The 18,376-nt window shown below is 34.8% G+C and overlaps 1 protein-coding gene across 1 annotated transcript in view; it reads right to left on the bottom strand.

Moving 5' to 3' along the window:
* LOC129520989 (ephrin type-A receptor 6-like) overlaps positions 1-18,376 on the bottom strand; it is a 727,437-nt gene that overhangs the window by 181,616 nt on the left and 527,445 nt on the right. Inside the window, 1 exon segment of the mRNA XM_055342191.1 lies at positions 9,351-9,475. Coding sequence (XP_055198166.1) covers positions 9,351-9,475 — 125 coding nt within the window.

Genomic DNA, 18,376 nt, shown 5'->3' with positions numbered 1-18,376 from the left:
GCTTGAAATTTATATTAGGAAATCAGGCAAGATTTACCTACAGGCATTATATAACAGTATTTACTCTTTCATCATTTTAGGATGGAAAGTTAGATGTCTGACTTGTATATTTAACTTTCAAGAGTAGTAACATTATATTTACATTTTCCACTAAAGGAAGAGTAGTTCTTTGAAAGTTGAATGAAATATGAATTCAAGGCGACATTACATTAGCAAAATTGGTGTCTGTCAGTGAGATTTTTGTCTGATTTTCATCAAACCATATAAAAAAATTTAGAGGAAGTTTGAATTTGTGTCCTTGTTATTCCCCAGAAGGAATTTTCTGAAGGAATGAAAAGATAATAGAAAAATACTAATTTTGCACACTCCAAGACTATGCTGATTCTTGGTAGACATTAGACCAAATATTTTACCCAGAATAGTTGCTAGTATTCCTTCTCACTACCTCCCCTCCACACTCATAGGGACATTTGTGATCTTCTGATAATTTGATATTATGGTGGGTTCTATAACCTCTACTCCAAGCCATATATTATACTGCATTATTTCTTCTCTCTTAACAATAACTTTTAAGAGGAGGTAGAAATTTATGTAATTAATCATTTTAAAATAGCCATGTTTTTCTTTTCTTAGAAATGCAAAAACTTAATTGTAAAATATAGAGATTGTTGAAGAGATTGGGTGATTTTTTTCATCTTTAAGGTTTTGAGATACATTTCTGTAATTTTAAAAAATATTTCATATTTTTCTTGAAGGCATCGAATCTCTCATTCTTCCATTACTCTTACTTGCTTATCTATTATCACCTAGCAAGACAAGACACGATAAAAATAATAAGCTTATGTAGTCATGGGATTTCTGAATTGGAAAACAACTTACTTTACCCTAACCTCATCAAAAAAGAAAGGGAATTCAGTAAAGTGAGGAGGAAGCAGTTTAAGAAAAGGACAACCAGGAATGTCAAAGCAACTGACTCTGATGTTGGGACATGAAATTGAATTAAAATGTTGTGGGACTAAGAGCTGATTGAAATATAATACAGCAAGTTGACAGAAGCGTGGTTAATGAATGTGCAGCCTTACCTGGTCCTACATAGAACATCAGGGCTGGGGTTGCACTTCTGGCAACTGTATTTCACCAAAAAAAACAAAAAACAAAAAACAAAAAACTAAGGCCCTTTGAGTAAGATGGAGGGAGTATTGCTTTATTGTTCTTGGAAATAGAATGTAAATTTTGACACTCATTATGTTTATAACCTTCATTTAAGTCTATAGATTGAGGTGTATTATGAAGTTTTGAATGAAGTATAGACTGCTTAGTTCTCCCCACTTAATTTTTTCCTTTTTTTGAATGTACCAAGCCTTTGACATACTAAGCTCAGCTTCTATCATTTCAAATGAATTCACTTTTCCAAAGCAAACGAAAGATATCGATAGTATAACACTTATGAAGATGGAGAGAACTTAAAGCTAGAATAGTTAGTAGACACTTGTAATTTTCACGTGCATGCAGACTCCATGCTTGATGAAAGAGCGTAAATATTCTTTAAATTTCTTTCTATTTTGATGTGTGTATAAACCATACAGATGCTGCTTTTGATGCAGTGCTGGCACCAGTCCCAGGCTCGCTATCACGAGAATCTCTGCTCCAGGCACAGTGGGACTCCCTGGGCTCACTCCGCTAGACAGGCTTCTATGCAGTGTGGTGTTTGCTACATAACATGAATATTGGCTATGAAATCTCCATAATGAGTGTTTGTATCAGGAAATTCCCTTGTTGTCCATTTTCTATCAGGTAATGTTGTTTTAATTAGTACCAAATGCTCATATCCAATTTCTCTGTGGTGGACATCGCAACAAACAGGGGTTATGAAAAAGAAAGGAAGAAAAAAGAACCCACAACTTTAACAGCTCAGGAATTTGCTGATTCCAGTAGAAGCACTCAATTTTATCTGAAACTGATTTGGTCCCTTATTTATTGCATTTTGCTTCAAACTAATATACTAGGCTCTTTTTAAAAAAAATCATTTATTCATGAGAGACACACAGAGAGAGAGAGGCAGAGACACAGGCAGAGGGAGAAGCAGGCTCCATGCAGGGAACCTGAGGTGGGACTCGATCCTGGGTCTCCAGGATCATGCCCTAGACTGAAGGCAGCGCTAAACCGCTGAGCCACCTCGGCTCCCCAAGGTTCTAATATCATACGCATCTTACAGCATCTATAGAGGTCTTAGCCTCTAACGATGGTGCAGTGTTTAAGTCCACGAGTATGTTTAGAGGGTTGTGATCATCTTCCCTCTCTCCACACTGGATAAAGTGGGGTAATGGAGAGTCAGGGCTTCTAGAGACGTACAACTCAAAGCATGGTCCTTGGAGCAGTACTGCTAGCATTCCCTGGGAGCTTGTTTCCAATGCGAATCCTTGTCCCACTCCCCATACCAACAACCCACCTTCAATCAAAAGAACCATAACCTGCAATGCCCTCCTCAATCACACTTTTCTTAGTTCCTATATAATAACCACATTTAGGTTTAACATGCAAGTTCACATTTAGATTGCAAAATGTACAAGTTAGAGAAGGCCACCAGGGAAGGAGGCTGCAAAGAATGAAGGTGATATGTTTCTGTGTCTGATGAGTACATTAAGGTAAGAGTAGTATTCATGGGAGTGAAGAGGAAATTCTCTTTTTCCCTTGGGCAAATACCAACGTGAAGGAAATATAACAAAAGAAAATGAGGAATGTATACTGAGCATTTCATAAAAAAAGGAAGATTTTGTTTTCTTTCTTCAGTTGACTATTTCTTCAATAATTTCTTCATGTATTTTTAATCAAATAAAGACACAGATTTACTGATTATATATCTTTAGGGAAAAAGCAATATTTATTGAATTGTTATCTGGGAAAAAACTATCTTGAGAAAGTAGAATAAGAGAGGAGAAAGAAAGAGGCTTCTATTAAGTTTGGTATTAAGTATGTGACTTCACAAAGGACATCATGAATGCAAACTTCTCTCAAAAGAGGCTGCCTTAAATCACCCCTGAGACATGAAAATAACATAATCCAAAGTTTCCTACCATTCTCCTCACCCTTTTTTGTTTTAAATACACTGTTCTCATGACACAAAATCATATAATTTTATACAAAACTAATAGGTACTTCAGGGGTAAACTAGGTGAAATAATGGCAGGATATTAATCCAGTATTTTATGTAGATAATTACTGACCATGTAGATATAAGAAATGCTTCCTTTCTCATGATGAGTCCTCTTGAACAAAAATCTAAAAAGTGCTGACTGTGATAAAAATTAAGAAGAGAACTTTAAGGAAAAGACTTTACCAGTTGCCAGTGTCTTTAAATACTGGATGTGAGAATAATGAACTGTTATGGGGGATTCATGTTTGCAAAATGAGCTACCAGTTGGTAATTAGTGGAGTCGTACAGCACCCTGGTGACACAGGTATGTTTTATCGCTGCCATTTTACAGATCCAAAATGGGCATTGGAGAGTAATGAAGTGTTTGGCCTCCGGGAGCCCAGAAAATCAGCATCAGCAGAAAGCATTGACTTTTTTGAGACATCCAATTGTGACGCACGTACCAAGGCCAGCATTAACAACCACTTACTGGCTGTGTGATTTTGATGAAGTTACAGACCGCCGCTGTGCTTTCGTTCCCTCATCTGTAGAATGGGAAGACTAATAGTATTTATCTCAAAGCACCGTTATTTGGATTGAATTATTCAATCCACGAAACACACTTTTAAAAGTACCTAGCATGTAACTAGCCAAATATTGTTGTCCATGAATTATTAACTGTGTGCCTTTCGGAGTGCTGGGGATGTGAAAGGAGAGAGGAAATTCTTGCCCTCCAGGGCTTGCATTCTACTTATTAACAGAACATCCTTTTAGCTGATGGAGGTATGTGTATGGGTCTTTGTAATGAATAGGTAGAAACAGGGAGTTCTGGAGGCTTGCTTTCTTTGTGTTTTTTTAAATTGCTAGAGTAATCTCACAGTGGCTGGGTGTCTTTTCTCAATTTCCTAGGTATGAGTTCTGAAGGAGAAGATTTTTACTAACCTCTTCAGAATATGACTGAGAGCAAGCTGTTTCCATGTTAGGCACTGACTGAGCATTGGGTGACAAAGCCAAGCAAGAAATGGCCTCCTCTCTTGAGGGGCTCACAGAATTGTGCAAGAGTCAGACACATACATGAATGAGTCTAATCAAGACTGACTTTGGCTCAGTCGGTCAAGCATCTGACTCTTGATTTTGGCTTGGGTCCTGATCTCGAGGTCATGAGATCGACCCCTGGGTCAGGCTCCACACTCGCATGGAATCTGCTGGAGATTCTCTCTGCCCCTCCTGCTTGTGCTCTTTCTCTCCCAGATAAATAAATACATCTTAAAAAAAAAAAAAAAAGACTAACCGGGATGCCTGGGTGGCTCAGTGGTTGAGCGTCTGCCTTTGGCTCAGGGTGTGATCTAGGGACCCGGGATCGAGTTCCACATCAGGCTCCCTGTGATGAGCCAGTTTCTCTCTCTGCCTATGTCTCTGTCTCTATTTCTCATAAATAAATAAAATAAAATCTTTAAAAAAAAGACTAACTTTGAGAGATACAATAAAAGAACAAGGAAGAGGTGAAAGAGAAGTGCCTTGGGCAGATGACAAAAGGAGAGAAAAAATTAAGGATGTGAACAAAAAGGGTAAAGAGAGAAGGGAAGAGTAGAGATGAGGAAAGGGCATGTTTGATATTCAATGGGATTTCTGGTATCTTGTGACTGCAAGAGGCTTTGCAGATTTTTGAGGTGGGGACTGAGGGTGTGGAAGCAGATAATGTCTTAGTTTTGCTTGAATAACTTTCTAGGCCCAAGATGGAGTGGCTCCTACCTGAAGTGTCACATCAGCAAACCCAATATGACTTCTGTATCCCTGTTGACGTAAACTCTGTTGGGCCAAAAATACAGTATATCCAGTCAGCCAGTCCCCAAACGCCAAGCCAACTCTATACTTCTTTCCTTCCTTCTTGTCCCAAATAAGATTAAATATGTGGCCTCAGCCAATCGGCTATTTTCAATTTTTCTCTTCTCTGTTCTTATTCTTTAACCTATAAAAGCTTCCTGCCTTCTGCCCCATTTTGCAGTTCTCTGAGACCATCCACCTCATGAAGTATTAAATAAAATGTTTGTAACACCTAAATTGTCTTTTATTTTTTTTTAACAATTCCCTCATTATGTGGGCTCTGTTTTGTTAGTAAGTAAATATGAAATAGAATTTTTTGGCAACATATTTGACTTTCTTCATTATTGTAATGCCTTTTCATGTTCAAAGTATATTCACTTGAATTTAAAAAAACGAAACACTTTGTGAGTATGGAAAAAGTAACTAAGAATGGGAGAGACGCAAGAGACAATATATAATTAGTTATAATCAACAAACAACATGTTTTCTTCTCCATATCCCTCTCATCACAGATAGAAGACAATATAGAGTCTTAATTTTTATATATAATTATAATGTGAAAAACACTGTTCCCTGTAGTATTTTTTAATGTGTGTGTACATTTAATTTCAGCAGACAAAAATGAAAAAACAGGACTAAGAAAGTTAAGATCTGAGCCAAACTCAAATTTTTGAACACTCAGGCCAGGGCCCTTTTCCAATAGTCTACATTCCCCGAGAAAAGGTCACTGGTGACAACAGTATGCTGTTTGACCTCAGGTGTCTGTAGACACTTCACATTCTAAGCAGCTTAACTTCTTTCCTGTTTTACAGAATAAAGCTCTTCAGGACAATTTAATAAAATAGCATGAGTTCCTGAAAGAATGATGTAAATTAATAGCTTAAATGTTTGTGGATTAATTATGAGTTAGCAATACAGAGAAACTTCGGTAAAAAATAAATAGAAAGTTTAAAATGCCGTAAGTTAAAGACTGAGACACCAATATTAAAGACTGAAGAGAACATGAAGATTATAAAGAGCTGAGGCTTAATATTCTTTCACAGTTCCAGGACACCTAGTGGCTCAGGGGCTGAGCATCTGCCTTCGGCCCAGGGCATAATCCTGGAGCCCCGGGATCGAGTCCCCCATTGGGTTCCCTGCATGGAGCCTGCTTCTCCCTCTGCCTGTGTTTCTGCTTCTCTCTTTCTGTGTGTCTCTCATGGATAAATAAAATCCTTTAAAAATATATTCTTTCACAGTTCCCTGAGCACAGAAGTACCTTAGCTAATAGTTGGTGCAACCACCCCTATGGATCACCTTTATCTGTTCCTGCTCTCCCGTCTCACCTAGTGTCTATGGTTTATTTTTTTTTTATTTTTTTATTTTTTTTTTTACTGTAAAGGCTTATAACTGGCACTTTCTTTATAGACCTAAATGTGGGTTATGAAAGTCAATACAGAGAATCGGAAGTGCCAATGTTGTTTTGTTTTGTTTGTTTTTTTTCCTGCACATCTCATTAAGATTTGTAGCCAACGATTGCCTGGAGCCAGACTATGGCAGCTCAGTGTCTTTATCTTCACAGGATGAACTCTGATATATAATTTATACTCCGGAGCTCCCTTTGGTCACTCTGAGTTTGACTGGCATTTTTTTCATTCCTGCTTCCCGATTCTTTATCAGTTATCCTGGGAGCTTTCTTAATTAATCACTTGCTTACAAAATCCTGTCTCAGGTCTGCTTTTGGGCAACTAGGTCTAACACAAAAAGCAAATCTATTTTGAATCCGTCCACTCACCCACCCATTCATATTTATCTATGCTTGCTACGTCCCCCTCTCTCTCACCTCCATCCAGGTACTTCTGTCCCCCATCCCACTCAAGTGAACAGGCGACATTCAAGACAGCATGGGGCACACTCTGTTCATTCTACACTTCTCTGTATCTGTATAATCATGTATACATATACACACCTGGGGGATATTTATGTTCTAAAATTAGGATGATTTGTACATATATTTCTTTGTATCTTTTCTTACCGAATATTTAGGTTGGCTCCTAATAAAGAAGGAAATTAGCACTTTAAGAGTTGTTCTAGTTATAAGTTTTATTTTTATTTTTTTTAATTTTTTTTATTTATTTATGATAGTCACAGAGAGAGAAAGAGAGAGAGGCAGAGACATAGGCAGATGGAGAAGCAGGCTCCATGCACCGGGAGCCCGATATGGGATTCGATCCCGGGTCTCCAGGATCGCGCCCTGGGCCAAAGGCAGGCACCAAACCGCTGCGCCACCCAGGGATCCCTAGTTATAAGTTTTATAAAAATAATTGCTTAGAAGTAGAAATCATTTTATAGATGCATATAGGTAAAATGCACAGTTAACAATATGAAGCCATAGTTGGGAAGAGTTTTAATCCTATCAGTCATTTTATGTTCTCTCTGAAAGGCTTCATAGTCTAACATCTTGGATTAGTTGTCTATACACTGTGTATTTGTATGAAAAGATAATGTTTTTTATTTAGTTTGTATACAGTTCTCATGCTATTGTATACTGGTTCAATGTTGTGTTATGTGTCAAATATTTCCTTAATTCTTCCTTAAATTAAATGATTTCTAATACTGATTTAGTGTGCTTTTTCATCTGGAGGTCTGTTTATAAAATTGACTTTTTCAACCCACTAGAAGAGTTGATACTTTCCTTTCCATTTTGTAAATGTGAAGTGTGAAACAGGGAGAGTAATTGAGTTTTCTTTGCCACAGGCATGAACTAGAAATCCTTGGATTCCAACTCTATGTTTACTACATGTTTAGTAACTCCATTAGCAGTGGATAATTGCCATTTTCTTACAAAATAGACTCCTTCATAACTATCTATTCTATGATTAAAACATGGAAATTATGTCGATTACCATCTTTCAGAATATTATTGATTTCTGAAATTTCGATTGGATGAATATGGTTCTTTTTTTTAATCTTACAGAATCTGTAAGATTTGTCCTTATGGGAAATTGTAAGTTATCTTCATCATCAAACATATGAAGTGTAAATGACTATAAAATGAGAATTATTTTCTATGTATAAAATGCAGCCTTCAAAAAACATAGAAGAGTATTCTGATTCTGGAAAGTTGCTTATATATGTGCCCATTGCTTTTTTAAATAATGAGAATTTTTGCATACCTAGAGATCTATTTAAACTAGTAGAAACTATGTATATTTTGTGACAGCATGCTAGAGGTTATAACATTTGAAAGGGTAGCTCAACAGGATTTCTGAGCACATGCTGGCCTGGCTAATGTACAGAATCTGTAATCCAATTAGAACTCAGTAAATTTCTCCTTTCTTAGACTATGGAGTTATTCCCGGGAGTTCATGATAATGACAGTTTTCATTGACTACATAATGTGGAAATTATTAGAGTGTCAAAAATAGATACAGCAGGCTACTGAGTTACCTCTCCCTTTTCAAACTTCTATTTGCTCAGAAGCAATAGAATAGAAGGGAGACTTCTATTTCTGTTCTTGTCCTGCCTGTATATCTTCAAAGGAAATAAAAATTTATTTGTGATGTCCCTTTGCATCTGGTATAAAAGAAGTTCCTTCTTACTGTAGCATACAAGTAGAAATTATATATATTTTTATTTTTAAATTTAATGTTCCCTTTATCAATATTCCAAAGCAGTATTAGCAGAATGAGACATATCAGAATTGCTATGTGGTCTGCTGTGTGTCTATAGTCACAATATCATAATGGTGAGGAAAAAGGGGGAGAAACAGAAAGAGGAATGTGAATACAATAAAGGTAAGGAAGTATATAACTTGGGAAAATATTGTAGTTGAGAATAATTTTAGATGACAAAAATGAAAATTAAGATTAAGTTGATTTATTCACCAGATTTATCTTGCTAGATTCTTTAAAAAGTGAAACAGCCGAACTAAACGTAAAGAAAAATTTTAATCCATCAGCTATTTCCACTTATCCTTTAAATCATCCTTTCCAAATTATAGTGAACTATACCTTTAAACTCATTAACAAACAGTATGTGTTACACAAACTCTTTCTAGGTTATAGCAATTCCATTTTACCACGTCTTCCAAATGAATTCAAAAACAATGTTATGTCAACTAAACTGTATGTTGAAGGAGTTACTACATCTTACTATATTAAAAAAATCCCTATAGTAAGTCATGACAGAAATGAACATCTTGTGTCTTCTACTTTATAATCTGATGTAAAACAAGTTAATTAAGAAAGTATAAGCATAATAGTAAATTAGAGGGTTTTCAAAGACATAGTAGGTATGAGGTTAGGTCAAAGAACAGATTTTAAAGTAAAATAATATAACAACATGCTCAATATATACATATATACACATATATGTATATGTAGTTTTTTAGGAAGCTCCAAATAAGACCTACTTTCTCATAGTACTTGATCTCGTAGTCCAGAATGGCTCCATTGGAAAAAGCAGGTGCTTGCCATGATAGGGCAATGCTATTTTGGGATGCCCAGTCCTTCCTTACCACACCTATCAGGGAAGGTGCTGAAAGGAAAGAAAATAACTAAGAATTAATTGGCAGGAATCATTCTCCATAATCCTTTCTTTAATATTTTGTCTTCCAAGGAAAACAGAACTCTTGTTGAAGAGGACAGCAATTATTGATGTCAGATTAAAAAGAAAGCCTTAGGATCTACTCTATTTAATCCAAATAGAGTATTAAAATATTTTAGAAACATTACTAGGGAATAGGAAAACTCAAATAGCCCAGGAATGAGAGCCAGAACTCCTCACCATAGTCTTTGTTAGAGGAGGACATTTCCCTATAAACTGGCTTTGATTTAGGCTATGACATGAAGTATAATACACTTGGAATATATATATATATATATATATATATATATATATATAATCAAATTTAAGTCTGCTATAGAAAAATACTCTGCAATTACAAGATCATTTATAGGCTTTTCTTTCTCCTCAAGATTGGTACTTTATAAAGACTTAGTACTCTATAAATATTTATGTCACAAACTTCTTTTTTTATTTTTTAATTTTTTTATTTATGATAGTCACACAGAGAGAGAGAGAGGCAGAGACACAGGAAGAGGGAGAAGCAGGCTCCATGCACCGGGAGCCCGATGTGGGACTCAATCCTGGGTCTCCAGGATCGCGCCCCAGGCCAAAGGCAGGCGCCAAACCGCTGCGCCACCCAGGGATCCCTGTCACAAACTTCTTAACTATAAATTATTGCATATCAACATGAGAATTATTTCTTCTGCATGATTTCTGTGACAGTTGAATAAAAGTGTAACAAATAATTTCTGAAGTTTATTTTCAGAATCATGTCCTTCCCCCCCTTTATAACATTGTTTTAACAACCCAATCCTAACCTAATTTTTTTAAAGATTATTTATTTATTTATTCATGACAGACACGCACACACACACAGAGGCAGAGACATAGACAGAGGGAGAGGAAGAAGCAGGCTCCCCTTAGGGAGCCCAAAGCAGGACTCCATTCCTGAACTCCAGGATCATGCCCAATCAAGCAGAGCCCAATTGCTGAACCTTTCAGGCATCCCTCCTAACCTAAACTTGCATTAAATTTCCGAAATTGCCCTTGCATGTATATATCATACATTCTTTCCTCTAATAAAATAGTCATTTTAAAGTATTCTAATTTTTAAAAACAGTATGTTTTTACATAGAAGTTAAAATTCATCCATAAAAAGAGAAATATAAATGAAATATACTGAGGTTCCATTTCTTACCAAACAGATTGGCAAAAATCCAAAAATTTGACACCAATCTCTGTTGACTAGGCTATGGGGAAAACCTCTTTAATACATTGTCAGTGGGAATGCAAAATGGTACAACTTTTATGAAGGGAAATTCAACAATTTAAGGCAAATTATATGTTCATTTACACTTGGGCTTTTTGGAATCTATCCCAAAGATACAATGAACAAACATAAAGTGACATATTTACAAGACTACTCACTGAGGTTTATTTGTAAATATTGGGAACAATTTAACTGTCCATCAAAAAGGGACTGATTGAAAAACTATTCTACATCCACCAGAGAACTATGACCATAAATACTATAATGAAGTTTTTTTTCAGGATATAAAGTAAGGTGGGAAAAATGTATAAAAAGCAATGTAAGGCTAAACCCAAGAATAATAAAAAAATGATAACACTGGATACCCTCAGGGGTGGGAGACAATAGGATGGAAACTATAAGGTTAGAAGATAAAAGTCTCCAAATCTGCCTTCCCTTGAAGATTTACTTTGGAACCCTGTAAATGGTTAAAAGCTTAAAAAGCAAATTAACATTTAAAAAATTGAATCTATGTGTTTATGTTGAAGGTTAAAGCAAATGAATAATCATTTTGATGTTATTGAGGAGTAGGTCAGTTTGTTTTTCCTATGGGAAATGGAAATACAGATGTCAGACCAAGGAAGGTACATAAAAACTCTATAATGGTAAACTCATAGTGTCTTTCCAGCTAATATCCAGAAATCTATTCAAATGAACCAATTGGAAGTGAGAATAGAACTTGAAAAACTGATTCTCTATGATTAAGTTTCTAAGAAAGACTCCAGTATTTTTTTTTCTGAATGCTGCCTTTGTTTTTTAAGGATAAAGTGTATCTTAAACTTTTGAAAATGACAAGATTCTCCTAAGGAAATGACTATTCTAGAAATTATATTTAGAACTCTTTCTAGCTGTTCAATGAAAGCATTATTGTTGCACTACAATATATCCTAAATAATGAGTGATAATTACTAAATATTTCTAAAAATGGAAGTTTGTGCTATAACCTAAAACAGATATGGATAGCATGGTGAGTATGAAAGAAGGCTCAGATAATTTACTATTTACATTAAGTCATATTCATTACTAATAAGCTACCATTAATAAATTTATTCCCGTTGGAAATTGCATTAATGTTTTTTGAATTGTAATATAATAATGTATTAAATGAAGCTTTATAGAAAAATTATAACTTTAAGGTCAATTATACAAATTAGAAATTGACAAATATATCAGTTCATTACAAATTTTGAAAATCTCTTTTTCATGTATACAATCTTATGGTTAATTTTCAGTTTAATGTACAATGTCATAAGTACTAATACTACCAGTATACTACATTTTGCCACATAATTATTTAGCACTCAAGGTCAAATGGTATAATCTTTGCAAAACTGATAATAAATTCAATTACGGCAGCATATTAGAATGACTATTGATTTATACATAGGTACTATCTTTTCTATTTCCAATTCTCTACTGGTTAATTAAGAGTAAAGGTACATCACCTAGATTTTATGAGTCCTTTCCTATACTTCCATAAAATAGAAATAATGAAAATCTATTCCCTAACTACTCTGGGAAGTACTATTAACTAGACCATGCTCTAACTACTCTAGTTATAGATTCTTCACTTATAGATGGACTTCAGGGTGGAAGAACTATATAAACTCTAAAATTTTTTCACTTTTGCACACCCCTTTCATATGTAAATATCCATATTTTATATAGTCACAAAATATGCATAATTTTAGATAATTATATTTTTAACTATATATTCAAAATCCTGTTTCATATTTTTATGTTGTCTCCAAAATTATTACTTTAATGGATAAAATATTCAATTATGTTTATACTTTATCAGATCATCCCCCTAATGTTGAAGTTTCCAATATTATCCTGTTTGAGTTCTCACACTTTATGCACACATTTTTTATTTTGTTCATTTATTTTACAGAGAAAAGTGCTTTATGTAATTTGGATTTTCTGAGCCATACTGTGTTTTAATACATTGCTTTTGGAAGGAGCTGCACAATATACACTAGGCACACATTTTAAACAGTTAATGAGTTAAAGCACAGGATGTGGGAAACAATTTATAGGTCAATATACACCCCAAATGCCGCATTTTCTATTTTCTGAGAAGGCTAGCATCATATGGAATTTTATTTTAAAATATGGCTTTAATACATGAAACCTCAAAAATTTGTTTTGGATATATTTAATAAATTTGTTTTTTAATAACCCGAGTTTATGTAACATCTGAATTTGACATATTGTGACAACACAGTAGTACCAACAAAATTAAAGGGGAAAACACATTTATTCCTCCACATGAGGAAAACTAATTTTGGAACACCAAGGGCAACTATTGATTTTTACTTCTGATTCTAAAAAGTCAGAGAAGGAAATAGGGAAATAATATCTTCTGGAGTCTGAAGGCTCAAGCAATGTTTCCTGAGTTCAGAATTGTGTATTCAGTATAGTTTTCAGTAGAATTGTATTTCTGATATACCTCCTTTCTTAAGCCTTCAAAACCTTAGCTTTGACCTTCAAAATAAATGATTATTGAATAGATTACCACGGTTCTGAAAATGGTTTTAATACAAACCTTTCTGATTACTACATTTTCTGAATCTCAAGTAGTTTACCAAGAACTACGTGGCAAAAGAAGAAAAGTACATAGTGGAGTTAGTGAACAAAGGAGATTTTATTCACATTACAATGAGTGGTATTTTCTAATGCTTGCATGGAAATATCTGAAAGAACAGTAAATTATTCTAATTATATTGCTTCAAATTAAGATTCAATTGTGTATGTGGTTTGGTGAAAAAGAGAGATAGAGGGAGAGCAAGAGCACACTCCTACGCACATATGTTTGTGACACTGAAAATCCTAAAAGTGAATCTTAGGACGAGGACAGACCTTGTAAGTCATTGCATACATTTTTTTCAGCAATCCGGAAAATCTCTCAACGTGTCCTTGTTAGCTGATTATCCACTTCTTGCTTCAATGGTTGCTGTAAAGAGTATACTACTTCAGAAGGCCACCTATTTCCTTTGGAAAATCTCTAATTGCTAAAATATTCTTCCATAGAGTCATTGTTTTCTTCCTGTAACTTCAACCTAGGGCCTGGTTCTTAAAGTTTAGCATTAACAGAATTAAGTCTTCACTTTTGCTCATCTATTATACTCTTTCTTCTCTCCTTTTTTTCTCTCTCTTCTTCCTATCGCCTTTCCTTCCCTTTTCCTTCCTTCCTCTCTTCCTTCTTCATGTCTTTTTCTAGCCCTTTTCATTCTCTTTTTAAAAATTATTTTCCTTTCTTTTCTTCCCTGTGCTCCTTCTCAGAGAGATGTGTGTGCTTGTGTATGTGTGTATGTGAGTGTGTGCGTTAGGGAAAATATAGTCAATGGCATCACGAAATGTAAACAACAATAACATAATGAGTAAATGATATACACCAGAAGGTGCAAATCAGGACAGACTTTTAAGACTGATTTTCCCTTTTCCTTTGCTAATGAACTGATGGGTTTACTTGCAAAGCAAGAACAGATAGGAGTGCTTCATTCTGTAGATGCCAGAGAGAGGGATATGCTGTGATCAATACCATGATTTTACGTATGAAGTTTTGTCAATGTGATGTTTATCATATGAATTGACATTTTTGAAACCTGAGAGCATGCGTAAAACTATTTTTGATCTACATCTTGTTTTGGAAATGTTGATTAAACACGCTGTGCTTTATACAACATAATATATCCTAGCAGTATCTGCCTCATGTGCTTTTCTCTTGATGTTTCCCTGAATCAGAGTTCAATGGTAATATATATTGTTACCTGCTTGCCCCATGTGGTTGAAATGTGGTTATGAGTTTGAAATATGCATGTCATACTTATGGCAGAACTGATGCTTTGTTTTCTTTCTAAGTTCTGTCTTTTTCCTATACCTGGAAATAACAACTCTGGTATACTAAGCCATGTGACAGCTATGATAAGATGAATACTGGCTCAGAAATATATTCATGTCTAATCCCCAGACGCTGTGAGTATTCCTCTCTGGTAAAAGAGACTGTGCACTTTTGATTAAGCTAAGTATTTTGAGATGGAAAGGTTAAATTATTATTATCCAGGTGGCCCGATATAACCTGTGGCTGAGTTTCTTCTAGATCAAAAGCTTTTTTCCCCCTTTGCTCTGAATAAAATTGAACTGTGGGCTGTCTATTAAAAATATAATGAATATATATGCATACATATGCATAATATATATGCATATATACACTTTTAAATGGGATCACATCAAGCTATTAATAGTGGTTTCTCATGCTAGCCTAGGAGAACTAGATGTAACAAGAGAAAAACAGAAATAAATCTAACAATTGATCAATAGTTAATGAGGCCTAAATTACATTAACAAATACATATATTACCTATAACTTTGAAACTACTTGAAAAGGTTATGATTTTATTTCAAAAAGCCAGATTAATCTTAATTGTAACTAATGTGATATTGTGAAGTTGTTTTCAGAAATATAATTCAAAAGTTGGGACACCTGGAAAGCTCAGTTGGTTAAGCATCTGCAGTCATCTCAGGTCATGATCTCAGGGTCCTGGGACTGAGCCTTGTGTGGGGCTCCCTGCTCAGTGAGGGAGTCTGCTTTTCCCTCTCCCTCCCTCCCTCCGCTGTTGCCCTCTCTCTCTCTCTCTCTCTCTCTCTCTCTCTCTCAAATAAATAAAATATTTAAAAATTATATAATTAAAATTTTAATACATTAAAAAAAGTTAAACCCCAATATGAATAGATTTATAAGCTATGGCTATAAAGTAATACATGCGGCTTACAGAGGAGTCATCAAACTTTAGTCTTTCCCTGTATTTTTGTCATCCTTGAATTTATATGATGATACAAAATTGAAGAGGAAGCTAGATGAAAGAACATTGGCTTCCAAAGTATTTTAAACCAAGAAGCTTTATGAAAATTAGTCTTATAAATGTTATGGTTGAGACATCTTATGCTTATTAGATGTCTCAAGAGTCTCAAGAAGGCAAAAAAAATTCCTTTTCTGTGCTGTTGGGCACCTAAGGTGCATAAACAGACCAGAACATTTCAGTCCCATTTTGGGGCTGTGAAACAACTCGTCGGATAACCGTTGGAACTTGAGGAGAAAGATTCATTTTAGGAATTGTTCAAAATGTAAGATAAAATCACAGCAATTACCTTTTTTTCTCCCTTTAAGATAGAACATGGACTAGCTTTAATCACTTCTAATGGAGTTGATTTTGATATCTGAACTCCTAAAAGCTTTACTATCTAGTCCTCATGACAGCTAGCAATTGACTGCCTTTATCATAAGCTCTTGATATTCCTCTTTATAGAATATATGATCATATACTCTACTTTTCAACTTCCCATGCTCTTTCACATACATCACCTAATACACATTGTAGCTTTGTAGATGAAGTTATTCTCATTTTCAAGGTGAGGACATAGAATCAAACAGGAAGCAACTCCCAGTTCCACATAAAATGAAGGAACGGGCCCTAGACTAAGTCTGGTACTTGTGGACTGTACCCTGTGATTGTGGCATTTCAGGATCTGAACCTCCCTCCAAAGGACCTAGGACAGTGTTACACAAACACACCAGCTAACTTTTATGTGAGTAGCTCTTTTATTCAAAACTTGTTAAAAAAAAAACTTGTTTAAATCTTGATCCAAGGCTTAACAGACAATCATCCTGCCTTTTAAGTTTTCATTCTATAAATCCCCTATGATCCCATAGGAGCACTGCCCAGTTGATTCGTATACTCCATGCATATGACCACAATTTTATGAGAGTACATTAATGTAAGGAAATAATAATATGTAACATATAAAAACACCAGAAAATAAGATGGAAAGTGATATGAGTTTGAACCTATAGTGCTGATCAAAATGGATATGCTATAATTTATTTGTATAATGTTAAAATTCATCTTGGACTAGTTTCTTAAATTTCAGCATTTCTCATTATATAACCATCTTATTTTAAAAAAGGTGTTTAGATTGAGAAAAAAAAAGCAAAAGCAAGATATTGAGTTATTTGATTATTGCTTGAGGGTGCTCTCGAGATGAACTGCTTTTTCACTAATTCCAAAGGCATTTTCCTCATGGTCATATGTGTTCCACCCCATATACGGTGCTCCCACTTTCCCTAGCCACAGTTTAACACATCTCGATCAGTAAAATTTTGCTGGATTCCAGAGATTTGTAGGCATCCATCCGAAGATTTCATGTTTTCTATAAATCTAGATCTAGATTTCATGTTTTCTATAAAAAATTCAGAAAGTTGTGTTTGGGAATTTTTTTATCTTACTTTTTGAAAGTGAGAGCTATATTTGTGTGTATGTGTGTGTGTATTTCCAGAAGATATAGAAAGGGTGAAAGTACTTATACTGCTGGCCACTTGAGAGAACATTGAATGATCCTGTCACAACAGATTCAGGAGGATGCAAGTGTATTCCTGCCAAGTCACCAGAAATGGAACCGTAAAACTGCTTTTGTTCTCTCATTAAAGAAATAATGGGATGCAACAGCAGATTCATTGGCATTGTTTCTGGTTGAAGCTGAGATGAATAAATCTTGATTCTTCCTTGATGGAGGTAGTCTTTGTCTAGGACAAGTAGCCAGGTGCTCCCACAGCTGCTTTGAAACATTCATGGCTTCCTGAGGATATGGGTGATTTTGTTCTCATCATTGATCAAATAGCAGAGTAAATCACTGACGTAAAATAACACCTGGCTGAGCTCTGTGTTTTCCTCTCATTTTCTCTAGTTAGTAATTGTTGTTTACAAATCACTGGCTGCATGAAGAGGAAAAGCCTGTGTTTTCTCATGCTGGCTGCTAGCTCATAATTTCTACTTCATGTTCTTTGTCACAGTACCTTCAAAGGCATTCAATGCAGATTATACCTTTTTGCCTCGATTTTTGTGATTACTTTCTTAACAAGCCAAATGGCATTGTTCCTTATATATTACAGAAGCTAATAGTATTACAAAGATTTCTTTAAACTAAAAGAAATTGATTATTATTCATAAAGAAATAATGCAAATCTTTGCCACATTCTTATACTTCATTTGAAACATAATATGCTAAATAACTTTGTTCTGTGTTTTTTTCTAAATTCTATTTATAAGGAAAGAAGTATGTCAATAAAAATCAATAAAAATGTAGTCTGTACATTTGCAAGGTGAGTTTATGCAACCAAATAGAATTTGTTTTCTTAGCATTAACTTGCAATGAATGCACAATATATATGAGACATACATAAAATGTAATATTAATTTCAAAAACTAGATAATGACATTCAGCAACATATAATTCATTTAGCAACATATAATTCCTGAATATTTAAATTATATTAGGTAAGTGTGGGAAAAATGATAGGAGAACAAGACAGGAAGACTTGATGTTGAAATCAGGACATTTCGCATGCCATTATGGTGGCCATATCAATGGTTTACAGCCAACAGTCTTCTCTCTGGTTGATGCCTATGCTGTAATAAAATATTAAAGTAATTTTCAACATCATTCTGAATGTGCGTACTATTGTCTTTAATAGTTTTAGAATTATGTCACTTAGTATAATTCTT

Source organism: Nyctereutes procyonoides, unplaced genomic scaffold (genome assembly GCF_905146905.1).
Source record: "Nyctereutes procyonoides isolate TBG_1078 unplaced genomic scaffold, NYPRO_anot_genome, whole genome shotgun sequence".
NCBI classification, from domain to species: Eukaryota; Metazoa; Chordata; class Mammalia; order Carnivora; family Canidae; genus Nyctereutes; species Nyctereutes procyonoides.
This window is presented reverse-complemented; position numbering and strand designations above follow the sequence as displayed.